The 20,618-nt window shown below is 37.4% G+C and overlaps 1 protein-coding gene and 1 non-coding gene across 2 annotated transcripts in view; one reads left to right on the plus strand and one right to left on the minus strand.

The window, feature by feature from the left end:
• LOC122686763 (ATP-binding cassette sub-family C member 4-like) overlaps positions 1 to 20,618 on the minus strand; it is a 201,940-nt gene that overhangs the window by 35,704 nt on the left and 145,618 nt on the right. Inside the window, 1 exon segment of the mRNA XM_043892002.1 lies at positions 11,154 to 11,309. Within this exon segment, the coding sequence (XP_043747937.1) occupies positions 11,154 to 11,309 (156 nt within the window).
• Positions 16,977 to 17,081, plus strand: LOC122687117. Its single transcript, XR_006339020.1, has one exon. It is a non-coding gene; the product is annotated as a U6 spliceosomal RNA (small nuclear RNA).

Genomic DNA, 20,618 nt, shown 5'->3' on the forward strand with positions numbered 1-20,618 from the left:
GTATACACTGCTAGAAGACAAGACTTTCATTATCTTACAAAGAAACCCTGCTCACTAATCTTTAAAAACTTAAACGACCTGGGACCAAGATAAAAACCATACAAATGGTTGTAAACAAGGCAAATAACAGCACAATCTTTACCCTAATGATTTTAGTCCCAAACCATAAAACAGCCTTCTACTAAAGTATATAAAGAGCAGTTACTGCTGGGGCAGTGGTGGGGGTGGGGGAGTCAAAACCTTTACAGACAAGTAAAAACTAAGAGAATTCCATACCACCAAACCAGCTTTATAACAAATGTTAAACCAAAGGAACTTCTCTAGGTGGGGAGAGACCAGCAACTTTGTATTAACACATATATAGACTGCTATATCAAAACCTCATAAGAATAGCGAACACCAAAACTACAAGAGATACACACACAAAAAAGAAAAAGCAACTTAAATACAACACAAAAGCTGATCATCAAACTACACGATAACAAAAGAGGATGGGAAGAAGACCAACAAAAACAAACACAAAACAATTAAGAAAACGGCAGTAGGAAAATACATATTGATAATTACCTTAAATGTGAACGGATTAAATGCCCCATCAAAAGATACAGACTGGCTGAATGGATTAAAAAAACAAGACCTAAACATATGCTGTCTACAAGAGACCCACTTCAGACCTAAGAACACTTACAGACTGAAAGTGAGGGGATGAAAAATGATACCCCATGCAAATAGAAATCAGAAGAAAATTGGAGAAGCAATAGTCATATCACACAAAATAGACTTTAAAATAGACCATTACAAGAGACAAAGAAGAATAGTACATAATGATCAAAGAAGAAGATATAACAATTGTAAATATATATACACCCAACATAGGTGTATCTCAATATTTAAGGCAAATGATAACAGCCATAAAAGGAGACATCAACAGCAACACAAAAACAGTGGGAGACTTTAAAACCCCACTTATACCAATGGATAAATAATCCAGACAGAAAATTAATAAAGATACACAAGCTTTAAATGACACATTAGACCAGACAGATATAATCAATATTTATACGACATTCCTCCAGTAGTATGGTCATCTGATGTGAACAGCCGACTCACTGGAAAAGTCCCTGATGCTGGGAAAGATGAGGGCTGAAGGAGAAGAAGGCATCAGAGGATAAAATGGCTGGATGGCATCACCGATGCAATGGACATGAACTTGGGCAAACTTCGGGAGATGGTGAGGGACAGGGAAGCCTGGCTTGCTGAAGCCCATGGGGTCACAAAGAGTCGGACACAATTGGGTGACTGAACAACAACAACAAAGACATTTCATCTGAAAGTAACAGAATAAACCTTCTCAAGTGCACATGGAACATTCTCCAGGATAGATCATATTTTGGGCCACAAATCAATCCTCGGTAAACTGAAGAAAATTGAAATCATATCAAGCATTTTTTTCAACTACATTATGAGATTATGGTACAGGGGAGGAATAGATTGGGAGTCTGGGACTGACATGTACACACTGCTATATTTAAAGTAGATAATTAACCAGGACCTACTATGTAGTGTAAGGAACTCTGATCAATATTCCACAATAACTTATATGGGAAAAGAATTTTAAAAAGACTAGATACATATATATGTATAACTGAATCACTTGCTGTACACCTAAAGCTACCACAACACTGTTAATCAACTATATTCTAATGTAAAATAATTTTTTTAAAGAAATCAATTATAGGGGAAAAACTATAAAAGTCACAAGCAGATGGAGGCTAAACATGTTACTGAACAACCAATGGATCACTGAAGAAAGCAAAGAAGAAATAAAAAAATACTTAGAGGCTAATGACAATGAAAACTCCAAAACTTGTGGGACTCAGCAAAAGCAATTTTAAGAAGGGAAGTTTATAGCAATACAATTGTACCTCAGGAAACAAGAAAAAAATCTCCAACAATCTAACCCTACAACTAAAGCAACTAGAGAAAGAGCAAATAAAACCTAAAGTTAGTAGAGGAAAAGAACTCATAAAGATCAGAGCTGAAATGAGTGAAATAGAGATAAAGAAAATAAAAGCAAAAATTGATAAAATTAAAAGCTTGGTTTTTGAGAATATAAACAAAATTGATAAACCTTTAGGCAGACTCATCAAGGGAAAAAAAAAGGGCACTCAAATCAATAAAATTAGAAATGAAAAAAGAAAAAGTTACAACTGTCACCATAGATATACAAAAGATCATAAGAGAGTACTCCAAGCAACAATATGCCAATGAAATTTACAATCTGGCAGAAATAGACAAATTCTTAGAAAGCTATAACCTTCCAAGACTGAACCAGAAAGAAATATAAAATATGGACAGGATTTCCCTGGTTGTCCTGTGGTTAGGAATCTGCCTGCCAATGCATGCAACACAGGTTCGATTCCTGGTGTGGGAAGATCACACACGCTGTGGGGCAACTAAACCCATGCTCCACAACTACTGAGCCCTCACTTTAGAGCCCTTACACCTGAAGCCCATGCTCTGCACCAAGAGAAGCCATCACAATGAGAAGCCAGGACACTGCAATAAAGAGTAGCCCCAGCTCGCTGAAACTAGAGAAAGTCCACATGTAGCAATGAAGATCCAGCACATCCAAAAAATAAATAAATAAAAATTTAAATAGAAAATATGGACAGATCAACTACAAGTACTGAAATTGAGATTTAAAAAGTCTCCAACAAACAAAAGTCCAGAACTAGATGACTTCACAGGCGAATTCTATCAAACATTTAGAGAGAAGTTAACACCTATCCTTCTTTAACTATTCAAGAAATTGAAGAGTATGGAATATTCCCAAGATCATTCTATGAGGCCACCATCACCCTGATAACCAAAACTAGAGAAAGATACCACAAAAAAGAGAGAAAAATTAAAGGTTAACACCACTGGTGAACATGGATGCAAAAATCCTCAGCAAAATACAAGCAAATCAAGTATAACAATACATTAAAAGGATTGCACACTATGATCAATTAGATTTATCCAGAGATGCAAAGATTCTTCAATATATGTAAATCAGTCAATGTGATACACCATATTAAGAAGCTGAACGAACTATAGAAATGATCCCTGAAAGATTCATGTCAATGTATGACAAAACCCACTGCAATGTTGTGAAGTAATTAGCCTCCAACTAATAAAAATAAAAAATAAAAAAAATAAAAAATAAAAAAACAAACAAACAAACAAAAAGAAGCTGAATGATAAAAACCATATGGTCATCTCAATAGATTTAGAAAATGCTTTTGATAAAATTTGATACCAATTTATGATAAAAAGAAAAAATCTCTCAAAAGTGAGCATAAAGGACAGAGTGAAGTAAGCCAGAAAGATAAACACCAATACAGTATACTAACACATATATATGGAATTTAGAAAGATGGTAACGATAACCCTATATGCAAAACAGAAAAAGAGACACAGATGTACAGAACCGAATTTTGGACTCTGTGGGAGAAGGCGAGCGTGGGATGTTTTGAGAGAACAGCATCGAAACATGTATATTATCTAGGGTGAAACAGATCACCAGCCCAGGCTGGATGCATGAGACAAGTGCTCGGGCATGGTGCACTGGGAAGACCCAGAGGAATCGGGTGGGGAGGAAGGTGGGAGTGGGGATCAGAATGGGGAATACATGTAAATCCATGGCTGATTCATGTCAATGTATGACAAAAACCACTACAATTAAAAAAAAAAATGGGCATAAAGGAAATATACCTCAACATAATGAAGGCCACATACAACAAACCCATAGCAAACATCATTCTTAGCAGTGAAAAACTGAAAGCATTTCCTCAAAAGACCAGGAATAAGATAAGGATGTCCACTCTTTCCAATTTTATTCAACATAGTTTTGTAAATCCTAGTCGTGACAATTAGAAAAGAAAAGGAAATAAAAGGAATCCAAATTGAAAAAATAAAACTGTCACTGTTTGCAAATGACATGATACTATATATAGAAAATTCTAAAGATGCTATCAGAAAAGTACTAGAACTCATCAATGAATTTGGTAAAGTTTCAGGATAAAAATTAATACAAAGAATCCATGATCTTAGTTTTTTGAATGTTGAGTTTTAAGCCAGCTTTTTCACTTTCCTCTTTCACTTTCATCAAGAGGCTCTTTAGCTCTTCTTCACTTTCTGCCATCAGGGTGGTGTCCTCTGCATATCTGAAGTTATTGATATTTATCTCAGCAATCTTGATTCTAATTTGTGCTTCATCCAGTCCAGCACTTCTCATGATGTACTCTGCATATAAGTTAAATAAGCAGGGTGACAATATACAGCCTTGATGTACTCCTTTTCCTATTTGGAACCAGTCTGTTGTTCCATGTCCAGTTCTAACTGTTGCCTCCTGAACTGCATACAGATTTCTCAGGAGGAATATCAGGTGGTCTGATATTCCAATCTCTTTCAGAATTTTCCACAGTTTGTTGTTATCCACACAGTCAAAGGCTTTGGCATAGTCAATAAAGCAGAAGTAGATGCCTTTCTGGAACTCTCTTGCTCTTTCAATGATCCAACGAATGTTGAAAATTTGATCTCTGGTTCCTCTGTCTTTTCTAAATCCAGTTTGAACATCTGGAAGTTCACAGTTCATGTACTGTTGAAGCCTGGCTTGGAGAATTTTGAGCATTACTTTGCAAGTGTGTGAGATGAGTGCAATTATGTGGTAGTTGGAACATTCTTTGGCATTGTTTTTCTTAGGGATTGGAATGAAGACTGACCTTTTCCAGTCCTGTGGCCACTGCTGAGTTTTCTAAATTTGCTGGCATATTGAGGACAGCACTTTCACAGCATCATCTTTTAGGATTTGAAATATCTCAATTGGAATTCCATCATCTCCACTAGCTTTGTTTGTAGTGATGCCTCCTAAGGTCCACTTGTCTTCATGTTTCAGGATGTCCAGCACCAGCTGAGTGATCACACCATCGTGATTATCTGGGTTATTAAAATCTTTTTTGTATAGTTCTGCTATGTATTCTTGCCACCTCTTCTTAATATTTTCTGCTTCTGTTAGGTCCATACCATTTCTGAACCTTTATTGTTCCCATCTTTGCTTGAAATTTTCCCTTGGTATATCTAATTTTCTTGAAGGAATCTCTAGTCTTTTCCATTCTATTGTTTTCCTCTATTTCTTTGCATACTTGGTGAAGTCAAAGAAAGAAAATATATGATATGCTTATATTTGGAATTTTAAAAAATGGTACAAATGTACCTATTTACAAAACATAATTGGGGTCAAAAATGTAGAAAACAAACTTACAGGTACCAGGAGAGATAAACTGGGAGATTGTGATTGACATGCACACACTAGTGTATATAAAATAATTAACTAGTAAGAAAGAACCTACCATTAGGGAACTCAGTACTCTCTAATGACCTGTATGGAAACATAATCTAAAAATGAGTGGATATACGTATATGTATTACTGATGCACTTTGCTGTACAGCAGAAACTAACACAACATTGTAGATCAGCTATAGTCCAATAAAAATTAATACAATTTTTTTTTAAGAAGAGTAGCCACCACTGCTATTTCTGAATCCTAAGATTATCTTTTCATTTCTAATCTGTGGCCCTTTCTAAGGGGCAGCTCATCCCTGTTTCAAGATAAGATAATCACCTGAAGTAACTTTAAATTTTGTTTTCTTTTTTTTTTTTTTTTTGTAAATCCTGCACCATCTGAATGAACTGATCATCAACCATATTCAGAAGAAAAGGACACTGTTCATCAACATAGGAAAAAGAATTTTAGGCATGTATTATAAGTCCTCTCTGAAGGGCTCAGAGGAGCAGTTTCATAGGATTTAATGAAGCCTTCAGTATCAGAAACAAAAGGCTCACTGCATTAGGCTAAAATCCAGTTGTATTTCTTTACTAGTAACAGCATATCCCTTTCTATTCCCTTTGAATTTTATTATTAACAAGAAAAAAAGGAAAAGACAATCAGGTAACAAAAAAATCTTAAAGAGACAGCTCTGGTTTACTTTCTTCAATCTACTGAAAAAAAATGAGGGAGGGATTTCCCTGGTGGTCCAGTGGCTAAGACTCCATGCTCCCAATGCAGGGGGCCCAGGTACAATCCCTGGTCAGGGAACAAGATCCCATATGCCACAACTAAGAGTTCACATGCCACAACTAAAGATTTATTTATAAATAAACTAACCTTAGAAGAAAACTCAGAGAATGGAAATACCAAAAGAGCAGACTGAGCTGTTTAAAAAAACACTCAGCTTTTGCTTTAATTTAAAAAAAAAAAGAACTATTAAATGTAAAAAATGAATATGTTTAACTATGATAAAGACATTGTTGATCTGTGCCAACCATTGTGCTGCAATCATAACACTGTATTTGCCTGGAATCCCTCTTCAAACATGGAATCCCTCCCCCTGAAAACATTTTCTTTGTGCCAATAGTATAAGGAGCTATGGGTGCAGAGTATTATCCAAAGAGGTTCTCAAATCCATTTTCCAGATCCTTTCAGATAAGCAGCTACTCACTAAGTATAATCTCACCTTGGTGTTCTTTCTGGGGAACATACTTAGCTACTTCAGATCCTGAGGACAAAAGGATGCATATACTTCAGCTACCTGTTCTATTTAAGAAAATTATCTAGGAAGTGCTTTCATTTTTTTACTTATTCCTGAAATTTTGAACACAAATTGAGGAGTCCCTTCTTAAGAATACAGTATTTATCTTCGAAAGTTCCCCCAGGACCATAGGACTGATGGTCTATGTTACCACTCCCCTGCCTCTGGTTACTATGCAGGTCTTTTCTACTCTCATATCTCCCCCAATTCTGATCTGCTCATGGTGGGATCAACAGTCACAGGGATGAGTCTGGGACAGAGAGACCACTCTGGAAGCTCACTGCTGCTCCCAGGATCACAGGAGGCAGGCACCCAGGGAAGATGGTGTGGGCCTGGTTCACCTGAGTGGGGAAGCTCAAAGAAACAGCACTAGGCTCCCCCTCTGCAGAGTCTGCTCTCAGCTTCCTAGGTTCCCTAAATCAGGGTGTTGACACACAATCATCACTGCTTCCTACTCATTTATGGGTAAGAGGGAAGTAAGCTTTCTGCACTTAGACAAGTAAGTTCAAGTAACCAAACCAACAGACTTTCTCCATCTCTGTAGTCAGCAAGACATAGTAAAGAGAAAGTTTTCTTGGCTGAGGAGGGATAAGATTTTGAATATCTTCTCCTGATACTTAATAGCCCATGACATATAAGTGAATAAATCCATTTCTAAATTGATACAGTCCTTCAAATGAGGGACACAGCACTAGGAGAAATATCTTCTGGCTTTGTTTTACATTTATTCACTTTTGTAATGGTTTGAGAATCCTTTCAAGTAAGGAAGGAAAAAAATGGGGAAAATAACCACGAGAACATCATTCAGTTCAACAGATATTTGTTCAAAAAAATATCTGTCTGGAGTCAGAGAGTCCTAAGTTTTGATTCTATTGCTTATTAGCTATTTGACTCAATTTAAGTTATTAATCTCCCCAAGACTCAATTCCCTTACTGGAAAATGGGGCCAATCTTGTGGGGCTGAGTGAGAATCTAGAACAACAATGAAATTCCTGGTGTGACGCTAACATGAACCAGGAGCCCAGTCCAACAGGGGAGAGTGAGGGGTGGTGTTTGTCAAATTGCAGGTATAGCCAGTGGATCAGGAAATTAATTTTGTGCCTAATGACCATCATTTCCTGTTCTATACAAACTAGAACAGAATAGATATAATAATCAGAATACAGAGTAAGAGTAATATTGTTTTTTGAAATTTCTGTTCCTGTGTATGTGTGTGAGAGTATATGTGTGTGTATGTGGACATGAAATCATGATACAAAGCAAGTTCTACTGAGGATTACAAACAACAGCATGTTGAAGTCCCCAGCAGAGTGATTAGTTGCTTGGACTCTGGAATCTCCCTACATTAAATTTGAATCCTGGCCCTGCTGCATACTTGGTAAGTGAAATAAGTTTCAGTGCCTTAGTTTTTAAAATTTGTCAAATAAGGATAACCATAGGATTGTTGTGAGGAGTAAGTGGGAGATGGTAGGAAAAGAGACTAAACATGTTTAGGATTCCACAGATTTTAAGAATTATTATCAATACTTGTGTAACTTGTTAGGGCCTGCAACAAACACTAGAGCAGAAGAAATGAGAGACACATGCCCTCCTCAAGAAGAGAAAAAAAAGAAAAGAAGAATAGTTGAGAACATGGGGAGGGCTGAGAAAAAAGCCAGAGGTCTTGGCTGGGGACCTGGAAGGTATCAGTGTGCATAGGGTGGTGGTCAGGAAACAAGCTGTGGGAGGGGAGCCAGAAATCAAAAGGAAACAAAAAAGTGATATCTTCCCCCATCTTGTTCCTTACAGAAAAGATGTTAGATATATTCTTCTGTTTTGTCTTTCCCTGAAACTCCTAAGTCCTAATTTTTTTCCCTTCACTGTTTAAATTTATATAAACAATATAGTTTATGCTATAAGCAATAAAGGTAAAGCAAATCACCAAGGACCACAAAAATATAAAAACAAAGAGCAAAGTCCTTCTAGAATGTATTCCTCTTTCTACTTAAGTAGAAGTAATACCCAAAGGCCAGTGCCCTGATACTTAAGAATAACTTTACTACTGACTGAGAATTCCCAAGAGCTAGGCATGGGCCACAAACATTTTCTCACTGAGTTACATCTTCACAACAAATCTGTGTGGCAGATAAAACCAACCTAAAGAGATTCAGGAAGGATTAAGAATTAACAGTATACACCTAGGAAAAATTCTGGTTGTTAAAGATAACTATATAGAGTGTAATCTAAATTCCTATGGACACCTTATCTTCGACAAAGGAGCCAAGGATATACAATGGAAAAAAGACAACCTCTTTAACAAGTGGTGCTGGGAAAACTGGTCAACCACTTGTAAAAGAATGAAACTAGAACACTTTCTAACACCATACACAAAAATAAACTCAAAATGGATTAAAGATCTAAATGTAAGACCAGAAACTATAAAACTCCTAGAGGAGAACATAGGCAAAATACTCTCCAACATAAATCATGGCAGGATCCTCCATGACCCACCTCCCAGAATATTGGAAATAAAAGCAAAAATAAACAAATGGGACCTAATGAAACTTAAAAGTTTTTGCACAACAAAGGAAACTGTAAGCGAGGTGAAAAGACAGCCTTCAGAATGGGAGAAAATAATAGCAAATGAAAAAACAGACAAAGGATTAATCTCAAAAATATACAAGCAACTCCTGCAGCTCAATTCTAGAAAAATAAATGACCCAATCAAAAAATGGGCCAAAGACCTAAACAGACATTTCTCCAAAGAAGACATACAGATGGCTAACAAACACATGAAAAGATGCTCAACATAACTCATTATCAGAGAAATGCAAATCAAAACCACAATGAGGTACCACTACATGCCAGTCAGGATGGCTGCTATCCAAAAGTCTACAAGCAATAAATGCTGGAGAGGGTGTGGAGAAAAGGGAACCCTCTTACACTGGTGGTGGGAATGCAAACTAGTACAGCCAATATGGAGAACAGTGTAGAAATTCCTTTAAAAACTGGAAATAGAACTACCATATGACCCAGCAATCCCACTCCTGGGCATACACATCAAGGAAACCAGAACTGAAAGAGACACGTGCACCCCAATGTTCATCACAGCACTGTTTATAATAGTCAGGACATGGAAGCAACCTAGATGCCCATCAGCAGACGAATGGATAAAAAAGCTGTGGTACATATACACAATGGAATATTACTCGGCCATTAAAAAGAATACATTTGAATCAGTTCTAATGAGATGGATGAAACTGGAGCCCATTATACAGAGTGAAGTAAGCCAGAAAGATAAACACCAATACAGCATACTAACACATATATATGGAATTTAGAAAGATGGTAACGATAACCCTATATGCAAAACAGAAAAAGAGACACAGATTTACAGAACAGAATTTTAGACTCTATGGGAGAAGGCGAGGGTGGGATGATCTGAGAGAACAGCATCAGCACATGTATATTATCAAGTGTGAAACAGATTGCCAGTTCAGGTTGGATGCATGAGATAAGTGCTCGGGGGTGGTGCGCTGGGATGACCCAGAGGGATGGGATGGGGAGGGAGATGGGAGAGGGGTTCAAGAGGGGGAACACATGTAAATCCATGGCTGATTCATGTCAATGTATGGCAAAAACCACTACAATATTGTAAAGTAATTAGCCTCCAACTAATAAAAATAAATGGAAAAATAAATAAATAAATAAATAAATTCCTAGACCTGGTTTAAGGATGAAGACTATAAAGCTTGGTAGCTGAGTGACTTCATCAAGTTCCCACATTTGTTTGAGGCAGACCTCTTTCTTGGGGTGCTGCCATGCACTATTTATAATAACCAAGACATGGAAGCAACCTAAATGTCTATGGTCAGATAAATGGATAAATAAGATGTGGTATATACATACAACAGAAAATTACTCAGCCCTAAAGAATGAAATACCATTTTCAGCAATAAGGAGGGACCAAAAGATTATCATACTAAGTGAAGGAAGTCAGGAAAAGAAATACAAATAGTATGTGATATCAGTTACACATGGAGTCTGAAATATGACAAAAATGAACTTATTTACAAAACAGAAACAGACTTAAAGATGTACAGAAAAGAACTGTTATTGCCAAGGAGGTGGGACTGGGTAAGGAATGGATTGGAAGTTTGGGGTTAGCAAATGCAAATTATAATATATAAAATGGATAAACAATAAATTCTTACTGTATAACAAAGGGAAGTATATTCAATATTCTGTAAGTCATATAGAAAATAATATGAAAAAGAATATTTATATATATAACTGAATCACTTTGCTGCATATCAAAAACTAACACAACAGTGTAAATCAACTATACTTTAATGGAAAATAAACAACAACAACAACAACAAAAAACCCTGGTATCTGATGAAAATATCTGTTGAAAATACGCTCTATTGGGAGATAAAGTATCAACTATTTCATGCAATTTGAAAAATCAATCAAATTAAAAGCAATTAAACATATATGTCTTATAAAAATAACATGTGAGAATACTCCAACATGCATACCTGAGGAACAACGGAAATTTTTGTCCTTAAATCGTGAAGTCCAATACTGGATGTCCAGATGGTATTAATGCAAATATCACCTCCGGGTTCTGATAGTCTAAAAAGGGCAGAGATGAGGGAACTTTTTCCAGCTCCTGTTCTTCCCACAATACCAACCTAAAGAGATTCAGGAGGGATTAAGAATTAACAATATACACCTAGGAAAAATTCTGGTTGTTAAAGATAACTATATAGAGTGTAATCTAAATGTTCCTAAATCATAGCACTATTGAGCTTTTGCACCAAATACTTCATTGCAGGGGGTGATTTATAGGCCTGTCCTGTATATTGTAGGATGTTTAGCAGTATCTCTGGATTCTACACACTGAAGGGTAGAAACATACCCCACACTGTGGCAACCAGAACTTTCAGATGTTGACAAAAGTCCCGAGATTGAGACTCCCTGGCCCCAAAAAGAGCTAAAAATAACAGCATCAATCTACAGGCAGCAAAAAGCCAGCAGTCTCCTTAGTGGACCAAAAAAATTAAACTTAAATTAACTTTATTAGTAGGGATACTGACCTCGAGAAATTATGTGAATAATTTTACAGAGAGGGTCAATAACTCATCAGAAGTGTTATACACAAATAACTATTAATTTTCCATGGGTTCCATTATTTAAAATAATTATTCTTTAATAGAGAAAACTAAGTCATTACCTGATATTAAATATCTCAATTATGTTCTGTCTTGGAAGGAAATATCTTTAAATTGCAAAACACAACTAGTAGCCAGGCAGTATTTAAAAGGCAGTAGTCAGAAAAATGGGCTTCTGGTTAAATATCTCCTCCTGCGAGAGCATAAATATTGCAACTATTTATTGAGCAGCCAATGACAGAACAACACTGGAATCCACCAAAAAAACAAAAACAAAAACCAGATACCTCAATCAAAAGAGAAAGAAGCTGCTGCAATGAGATGGTATGAGAGGCACATTCAACATAAAATCAAATCCCACACCCACCAGGCAGGTGATCCACAGACTGGAGAACAATAATACCAAAGAAGTTCTCCCACTGTTGTGAAGGTTCTGAGCCTCACATCAGACTTCCCAGCCTGAGGATCCAACAAAAGGATGGGGAACCCCCAGAGAATCTGATTATGAAGGCCAGTGGGATTTGATTACAGGACTTCCACAGGATTGGGGAAAACAGACTCCAGTCTTTGAGGGCACAAACAAAATCTTGCATGCACCAAGACCCAGAGGAAAGGAGCAGTGACCCTGCAGCAGACTGAACCAGAGCTATCTGCTACTGTTGGAGGGTCTCCTGTGGAGACATGGGTCAGCAGTGGGTTGCCACTGGGATAGGGGCACTGGCAACAGCAGTCCTGGAAGGTCCCCCTTGGTGTAAGTCCTCTTGAATTCTCCGCTAACTCTACCATAAACCCCAAAATCCCCAGGGCTGGGTCAGGCTAAACAACTATCAGGGAGGGAGCCCAAACCCACCAATCAGTGGATAATTTGATTAAAGTTTTACTGAGCATGGCCCTGCCCACCAGAGCAAGACCCAGTTTTTCCTACCACCAGTTCCTCCCATCAGGAAGCTTATACAAGCCTCTTAGCCTCCTCCATCAGAGGACAAACAGAAGAAACAAGAACTACCATAATTCCACAGTGGCTAGAACAAAAATCACATTATAGAAAGTTAATCAGGATGAAAAAGTAGAAAGTTTTGTCCCAAATGAATGGACAAGATAAAATCCCAGAAAAAAACAACCAAATGAAGTGGAGATAGGCAACCTTCCAAAAAATTATTTCAGGATAATGATAGTGAAGATGATCCAGGATCTCAGGAAAACAATGGAGAAGATGCAAGAAATGTTTACCGACCTAGACCTAGACCTAAAAGACCTATAAGAATGAAAGAAGAAACAGATGAATAATACACTAGAAGGAATCAGTAGCCGAATAACTGTGGCAGAAGAATGGATAAATGACCTAGAAAACAGAATGGAGGAAATCACTGCCACAGAACAGAATATAGAAAAAGAAATGAAAAAAAAAAATGAAGACAGCCTAAGAGACCCTGGGACAACATTAAACACACCAAACTCGCATTATAGCAGTCCCAGAAGGAGAAGAGAGAGAAAGGACCTGAGAAAATATTTGAAGAAATAATAGCTGAAAACTTCCCTAATGTGGGAAAGGAAATAGTCAACGAAGTCCTAGAAGTGCACAGAGTCCCAGGCAGGATAAACCCAAGAAGGAACACACCAAGACACACAGTAAATCAAACTGACAAAAATTAGAGTTAAAATATTAAAAGCAACAAGGGAAAAATGATAAATAATGCACAAGGAAATTCCAATAAGGTTATCAGCTGATTTCTCAGTAGAAACTCTACAAGTCAGAATAGAATAGCATGATATATTTAAAGTGATGAAAGGAAAGAACCTAAAACCAAGAATACTCTATCCAGCAATACTCTCCTTCAGATTTGATGGAAAGATCAAAAGCTTTACAGGAAAAAAAAAAGTTAAGAGAATTCATCATTAACAAACCAGTTTTACAATACCAAAGGAACTTCTCTAGGCAGTAACACAAGAGAAGGAAAAGACCTACACAAAATAACCCAAAACAATTAAGAAAATGATAATAAGATCATACATATCAATAATTACCTTAACTGTAAGTGGATTAAATGTACCACCAAAATACATAGACTGGCTGGGCAGATGAGAACATGTGCATGTATGTACTTCCACTCACCACATCACTATACTTAACCCTCCAATTTGTATGTAATTATTTTATATTGTTAGGTTAATCATGTTCCCATTATGGCTTGTACTTGTAATTGTCTTTTATTTTTTGTCTGGCTGTTGATTGTGAAAACTGATAAACATCTTCTAGTACTGTGAGTTTTGCTTAATAATACAAATAACTGCATCATGATTGGTCAACAGAAAAGAATAGAATTCTATATCACTAATGCTATCATTTAATAGAAGATCCTGCAATCACTTTTTAAAATCCACATGCATATCAGAATTATCTTGTAATATTATGAAAAATACAAATGACCAGGTACTGTTTTTCCCCAAAGCTCCAGATGTGTTTCTAACAAGCAGCCATGTTCAAAAGTAACTGGACTATATGATGATCTTTTACTTTTATCTAGTTTGGTTCAGTTTTTCTATTCATATTCAGTACTCGCATTTCATTTAGTTTATGTTTTCCAATTTCTCTATCTCTCTTTTTTTGATATTCCTTCACAGGCTTTACCAAGTATAGTTGAAAAGCTTTAGTATGTATATACATATATGTAAGTAGTATGTATGATATAATATATATATTTTAGAAAGCTTACAAATTTTTGCCTAACTAAAAAAAAATTATGACATTTTGATTCCACTTGTTTGATGTAGTATGAATAGAATGCTAGATTTCTAATATATATTCACTCAAAACTTTGATATACTTCCATGTATTTTGGCATAAAGTATTATTGCTAAAAGTCTAGAAAGTTTATTAGCTTAAGTGATTAAAAAAAATTTGAATGAGGCTTGAAACTTCTAATCCAATTCTGAGAATAGAAAGAAATATTATGTTGTAAAAAAAATCAGGAAATTAACATGTGATACAGTACTATTCACCAAAGTGAATTTGAACAGATTTTGTTCAAATCTCACAAAATTTTATGCGACTATCCATTATTTGTTTTCACACTTTATTCCAGATTTCACATTGTATTTAATTGCATTGAACAGCTTCACCTATAAATAGCAAATTCTGGTAAAATCTCTTTTGCTTTTTATCCTGTTACAAATATTTTCTAATTTTCCTAGTTACAGCATCTTAGATATACCCATCATTTAAAAGCAGACATTTAACTTTCAAGTACATGGGATTTTTAAAGTATCTTTCATACTAATTTTTCATTTTGATATTAATTTCTCATTTAAATGCTTTCTTCTCTGCAATCATCCTCTGTTTTTTCAATCTTCTGAACGGATGCAGGAGGGCTGAGAGTAGCTACTCCATGGTCAAGGTCAAGAGGGGCAGCCGTGAGGAGATGCCCCTCGTCCAAGGTAGGGAGCAGCGGCTGCACTTTGCTGGAGCAGCCATAAAGAGATACCCCACGTCCAAGGTAAGAGAAACCCAAGTAAGACGGTAGGTGTTGTGAGAGGGCATCAGAGGGCAGACACACTAAAACCGTAATCACAGAAAACTAGCCAATCCGATCAAAGGACCACAGTCATGTTTAACTCAATGAAACTAAGCCATGCCGTGTGGGACAACCTAAGATGGACGGGTCATGGTGGAGAGGTCTGACAGAATGTGGGCCACTGGAAAAGGGAATGGCAAACCACTTCAGTATTCTTGCCTTGAGAACCCCATGAACAGTATGAACAGGCAAAATGATAGGATACTGAAAGGGGAACTCCCCAGGTCAGTAGGTGCCCAATATGCTAATGGAGATCAGTGAATAAAAAACTCCAGAAAGAATGAGGGGATGGAGCCAAAGCAAAAACAATACACAGTTGTGGATGGGACTGGTGATAGAAGCAAGGTCCAATGCTGTAAAGAGCAATATTGCATAGGAACCTGGAATGTTAGGTCCATGAATCAAGGCAAATTGGAAGTGGTCAAACAGGAGATGGCAAGAGTGAATGTCGACATTCTAGGAATCAGCGAACTAAAATGGACAGGAATGGGGGAATCTAGCTCAGATGACCATTATATCTACTACTGTGGGCAGGAATCACTTAGAAGAAATGGAGTAGCCATCATTGTCAACAAAAGAGTCCAAAATGCAGTACTTGGATGCAATCTCAAAAAAGATAGAATGATCTCTGTTCGTTTCCAAGGCAAACCATTCAATATCATGGTAATCCAAGCCTATGCCGCAACCAGTAAACCTGAAGAAGCTAAAGTTGAAGAGTTCTATGAAGACCTACAAGACCTTTTAGGACTAACACCAAAAAAGATGTCCTTTTCATTATAGGGGACTGGAATGCAAAAGTAGGAAGTCAAGAAACACCTGGAGTAACAGGCAAATTTGGCCTTGGAGTACGGAATGAATCAGGGCAAAGGCTGATAGAGTATTGCCAAGAAAACACACTGGTCATAGCAAACACCCTCTTCGAACAACAAAAGAGAAGATTCTACACATGGACATCACCAGATGGTCAACACCAAAATCAGATTGATTATATTATTTGTAGCCCAAGATGGAGAAGCTCTCTACAGTCAGCAAAAACAAGAAAGGGACTGCCTGTGGCTCAAATCATGAACTCCGTATTGCCAAATTCAGACTTAAATTGAAGAAAGTAGGGAAAACCACGAGACTATTCAGGTATGACCTAAATCAAATCCCTTATGACCATACAGTGGAAGTGAGAAATAGATTTAAGAGACCAGATCTGATAGACAGAGTGCCTGATAAACTATGGACGGAGGTTCGTGATATTGTACACGAGACAGGGATCAAGATCATCCCCATGGAAAAGAAATGCAAAAAGGCAAAACGGTTGTCTGAGGAGGTGTTACAAATAGCTGTGAAAAGAAGAGAAGTGAAAAGCAAAGGAGAAAAGGAAAGATAGTCCCATTTGAATGCAGAGTTCCAAAGAATAGCAACGAGAGATAAGAAAGCCCTCCTCCGGGATCAGCACAAGGAAATAGAGGAAACCAACAGAATGGGAAAGACTAGAGATCTCTTCAAGAAAACTAGAGATACCAACGGAACATTTCATGCAAAGATGGGCTCGATAAAGGACAGAAATGGTATGGACCTAACAGAAGTGGAAGATATTAAGAAGAGGTGTCAAGAATACACAGAAGTGCTCACTTTGGCAGCACATATACTAAAATTGGAACGATACAGAGAAGATTAATGGCCCCTGCACAAGGATGACAAGCAAATTCGTGAAGCATTCCATATTTTTAAACAAGAAGTAAGACTCTCACTGTTTGCAGATGACATGATCCTCTACATAGAAAACCCTAAAGACTCTACCAGAAAATTACTAGAGCTAATCAATGAATATAGTAAAGTTGCAGGATATAAAATTAACACACAGAAATTCCTTGCATTCCTATACACTAACAATGAGAAATCAGAAAGAGAAATTAAGGAAACAATACCATTCACGATTGCAATAAAAAGAATAAAATTCTTAGGAGTATATCTACATAAAGAAACGAAAGACCTATATATAGAAAACTATAAAATACTGACGAAAGATATCAAAGACGACACAAATGGATGGAGAAATATACTGTGTTCATGGATTGGAAGAATCAATATTGTGAAATGACTATACTACCCAAACCAATCTAAAGATTCAATGCAATCCCTATCAAGATATCAACGGTATTTTTCACAGAACTAGAACAAATAATTTCACAATTTGTATGGAAATACAAAAAACCTCGAATAGCCAAAGCAATCTTGAGAAAGAAGAATGGAACTGGAGGAATCAACCTGCCTGACTTCAGGCTCTACTACAAAGCCACAGTCATCAAGACAGTGTGGTACTGGCACAAAGACAGAAATATAGATCAATGGAACAGAATAGAAAGCCCAGAGATAAACCCACGTACCTATGGACACCTTATCTTTGACAAAGGAGCCAAGGATATACAATGGAAAAAAAGACAACCTCTTTAACAAGTGGTGCTGGGAAAACTGGTCAACCACTTGTAAAAGAATGAAACTAGAACACTTTCTAACACCATACACAAAAATAAACTCAAAATGGATTAAGGATCTAAATGAAAGACCAGAAACTATAAAACTCCTAGAGGAGAACATAGGCAAAACACTCTCCGACATAAATCACAGCAGGATCCTCTATGACCCACCTCCCAGAATATTGGAAATAAAAGCAAAAATAAACAAATGGGACCTAATGAAACTTAAAAGCTTTTGCACAGCAAAAGAAACTATAAGAAAGGTGAAAAGACAGCCTTCAGAATGGGAGAAAATAATAACAAATGAAGCAACAGACAAAGGATTAATCTCAAAAATATACAAGCAACTCCTGCAGCTCAATTCCAGAAAAATAAATGACCCAATCAAAAAATGGGCCAAAGAACTAAACAGACATTTCTCCAAAGAAGACATACAGATGGCTAACAAACACATGAAAAGATGCTCAACATACTCATTATCAGAGAAATGCAAATCAAAACCACAATGAGATACCATTACATGCCAGTCAGGATGGCTGCTATCCAAAAGTCTACAAGCAATAATTGCTGGAGAGGGTGTGGAGAAAAGGGAACCCTCTTACACTGGTGGTGGGAATGCAAACTAGTACAGCCACTATGGAGAACAGTGTGGAGATTTCTTAAAAAACTAGAAATAGAACTGCCATATGACCCAGCGATCCCACTCCTGGGCATATACACCAAGGAAACCAGATCTGAAAGAGACAAGTGCACCCCAATGTTCATTGTAGCACTGTTTATAATAGCCAGGACATGGAAGCAACCTAGATGCCCATCAGCAGACGAATGGATAAGGAAGCTATGGTACATATACACAATGGAATATTCCTCAGCCATTAAAAAGGATTCATTTGAATCAGTTCTGATGAGATGGATGAAACTGGAGCTCATAATACACAGTGAGGTAAGCCAGAAAGATAAAGACCAATACAGCATACTAACACATATATATCAAATTTAAAAAGATGGTAACAATAACACTATATGCAAAACAGAAAAAGAGACACAGATGTACAGAACAGACTTTTGGACTCCGTGGGAGAAGGCAAGGGTGGGATGTTCTGAGAGAATAGCATTGAAACAAGTATACCATCAAGGGTGGAACAGATCACCAGCCCAGGTTAGTTGCATGAGACAAGTGCTCAGGGCTGGTGCACTGGGAAGACCCAGAGGGATGGGATGGGGAGGGAGGCAGTAGTGGGGATCAGGATGGGGAACACATGTAAATCCATGGCTGCTTCATGTCAATGTATGGCAAAAACCACTACAATACTGTAAAGTAATTAGCCTCCAACTAATAAAAATAAATGAAAAAAAAATACACAGAAGAACTGTACAAAAAAGATCTTAATGACCCAGATAATCACGATGGTGTGATCACTCACCTAGAGCCAGACATCCTGGAAGGTGAAGTGAAGGGGGCCTTAGAAAGCATCACTACGAACAAAGCTAGTGGAGGTAATGGAATTCCCAGTTGAGCTATTTCAAATCCTGAAAGATGATGCTGTGAAAGTGCTGCACTCCATATGCCAGCGAATCTGGAAAACTCAGCAGTGGCCACAGGACTGGAATAGGTCAGTTTTCATTCCAATCCCAAAGAAAGGCAATCCCAAAGAATGCTCAAACTACTGCACAATTGCACTCATCTCACACACTAGCAAAGTAATGTTCAAAATTCTCCAAGCTATGCTTCAGCAATATGTGAACCGTGAACTTCCAGATGTTCAGTCTGGTTTTAGAAAAGACAGAGGAACCAGAGATCAAATTTTCAACATTCGTTGGATCATTGAAAAAGCAAGAGAGTTCCAGAAAAACAACTATTTCTGCTTTATTGACTATGCCAAAGCCTTTGACTGTGTGGATCACAACAAACTGGAAAATTCTGAAAGAGATGGGAATACCAGACCACCTGACCTGCCTCTTGAGAAACCTGTATGCCGGTCAGGAAGCAACAGTTACAACTGGACATGAAAGAACAGACTGGTTCCAAATAGGGAAAGGAGTATGTCAAGGCTGTATATTGTCACCCTGCTTATTTAACTTATATGCAGAATACATCATGAGAAACACTGGGCTGGAAGAAGCACAAGCGGGAATCAAGATTGCTGGGAGAAATATCAATAACCTCAAATATGCAGATGACACCACCCTTATGGCAGAAAGTGAAGAAGAACTAAAAAGCCTCTTGATGAAATTGAAAGAGGAGAGTGAAAGAGTTGGCTTAAAGCTCAATGTTCAGAAAAGATCATGGCATCTGGTCCCATCACTTCATGGGAAATAGATGGGGAAACAGTGGAAATAGTGTCAGATTTTATATTTTAGGGGTCTCCAAAAACATTGCAGATGGTGATTGCAGCCATGAAATTAAAAGACGCTTACTCCTTGGAAGGAAAGTTATGACCAACCTAGATAGCATATTAAAAAGCAGAGACATTACTTTACCAACAAAGGTCTGTCTAGTCAAGGCTATGCTTTTTCCAGTGGTCATGTATGGATGTGAGAGTTGGGCTATGAAGAAAGGTGAGCGCTGAAAAATTGATGCTTTTGAACTGTGGTGTTGGAGAAGACTCTTGAGAGTCCCTTGGACTGCAAGGAGATGCTACCAGTCCATTCTAAAGGAAATTAGTCCTGGGTGTTCATTGGAAGGACTGATGCTGAAGCTGAAGCTCCAATACTTTGGTCACCTCATGCGAAGAGTTGACTCATTGGAAAAGACCCTGATGCCTGGAGGGACTGGGGGCAGGAGGAGA

This window comes from Cervus elaphus, chromosome 30, assembly GCF_910594005.1.
Source record: "Cervus elaphus chromosome 30, mCerEla1.1, whole genome shotgun sequence".
In the NCBI taxonomy this organism is placed as follows: Eukaryota; Metazoa; Chordata; class Mammalia; order Artiodactyla; family Cervidae; genus Cervus; species Cervus elaphus.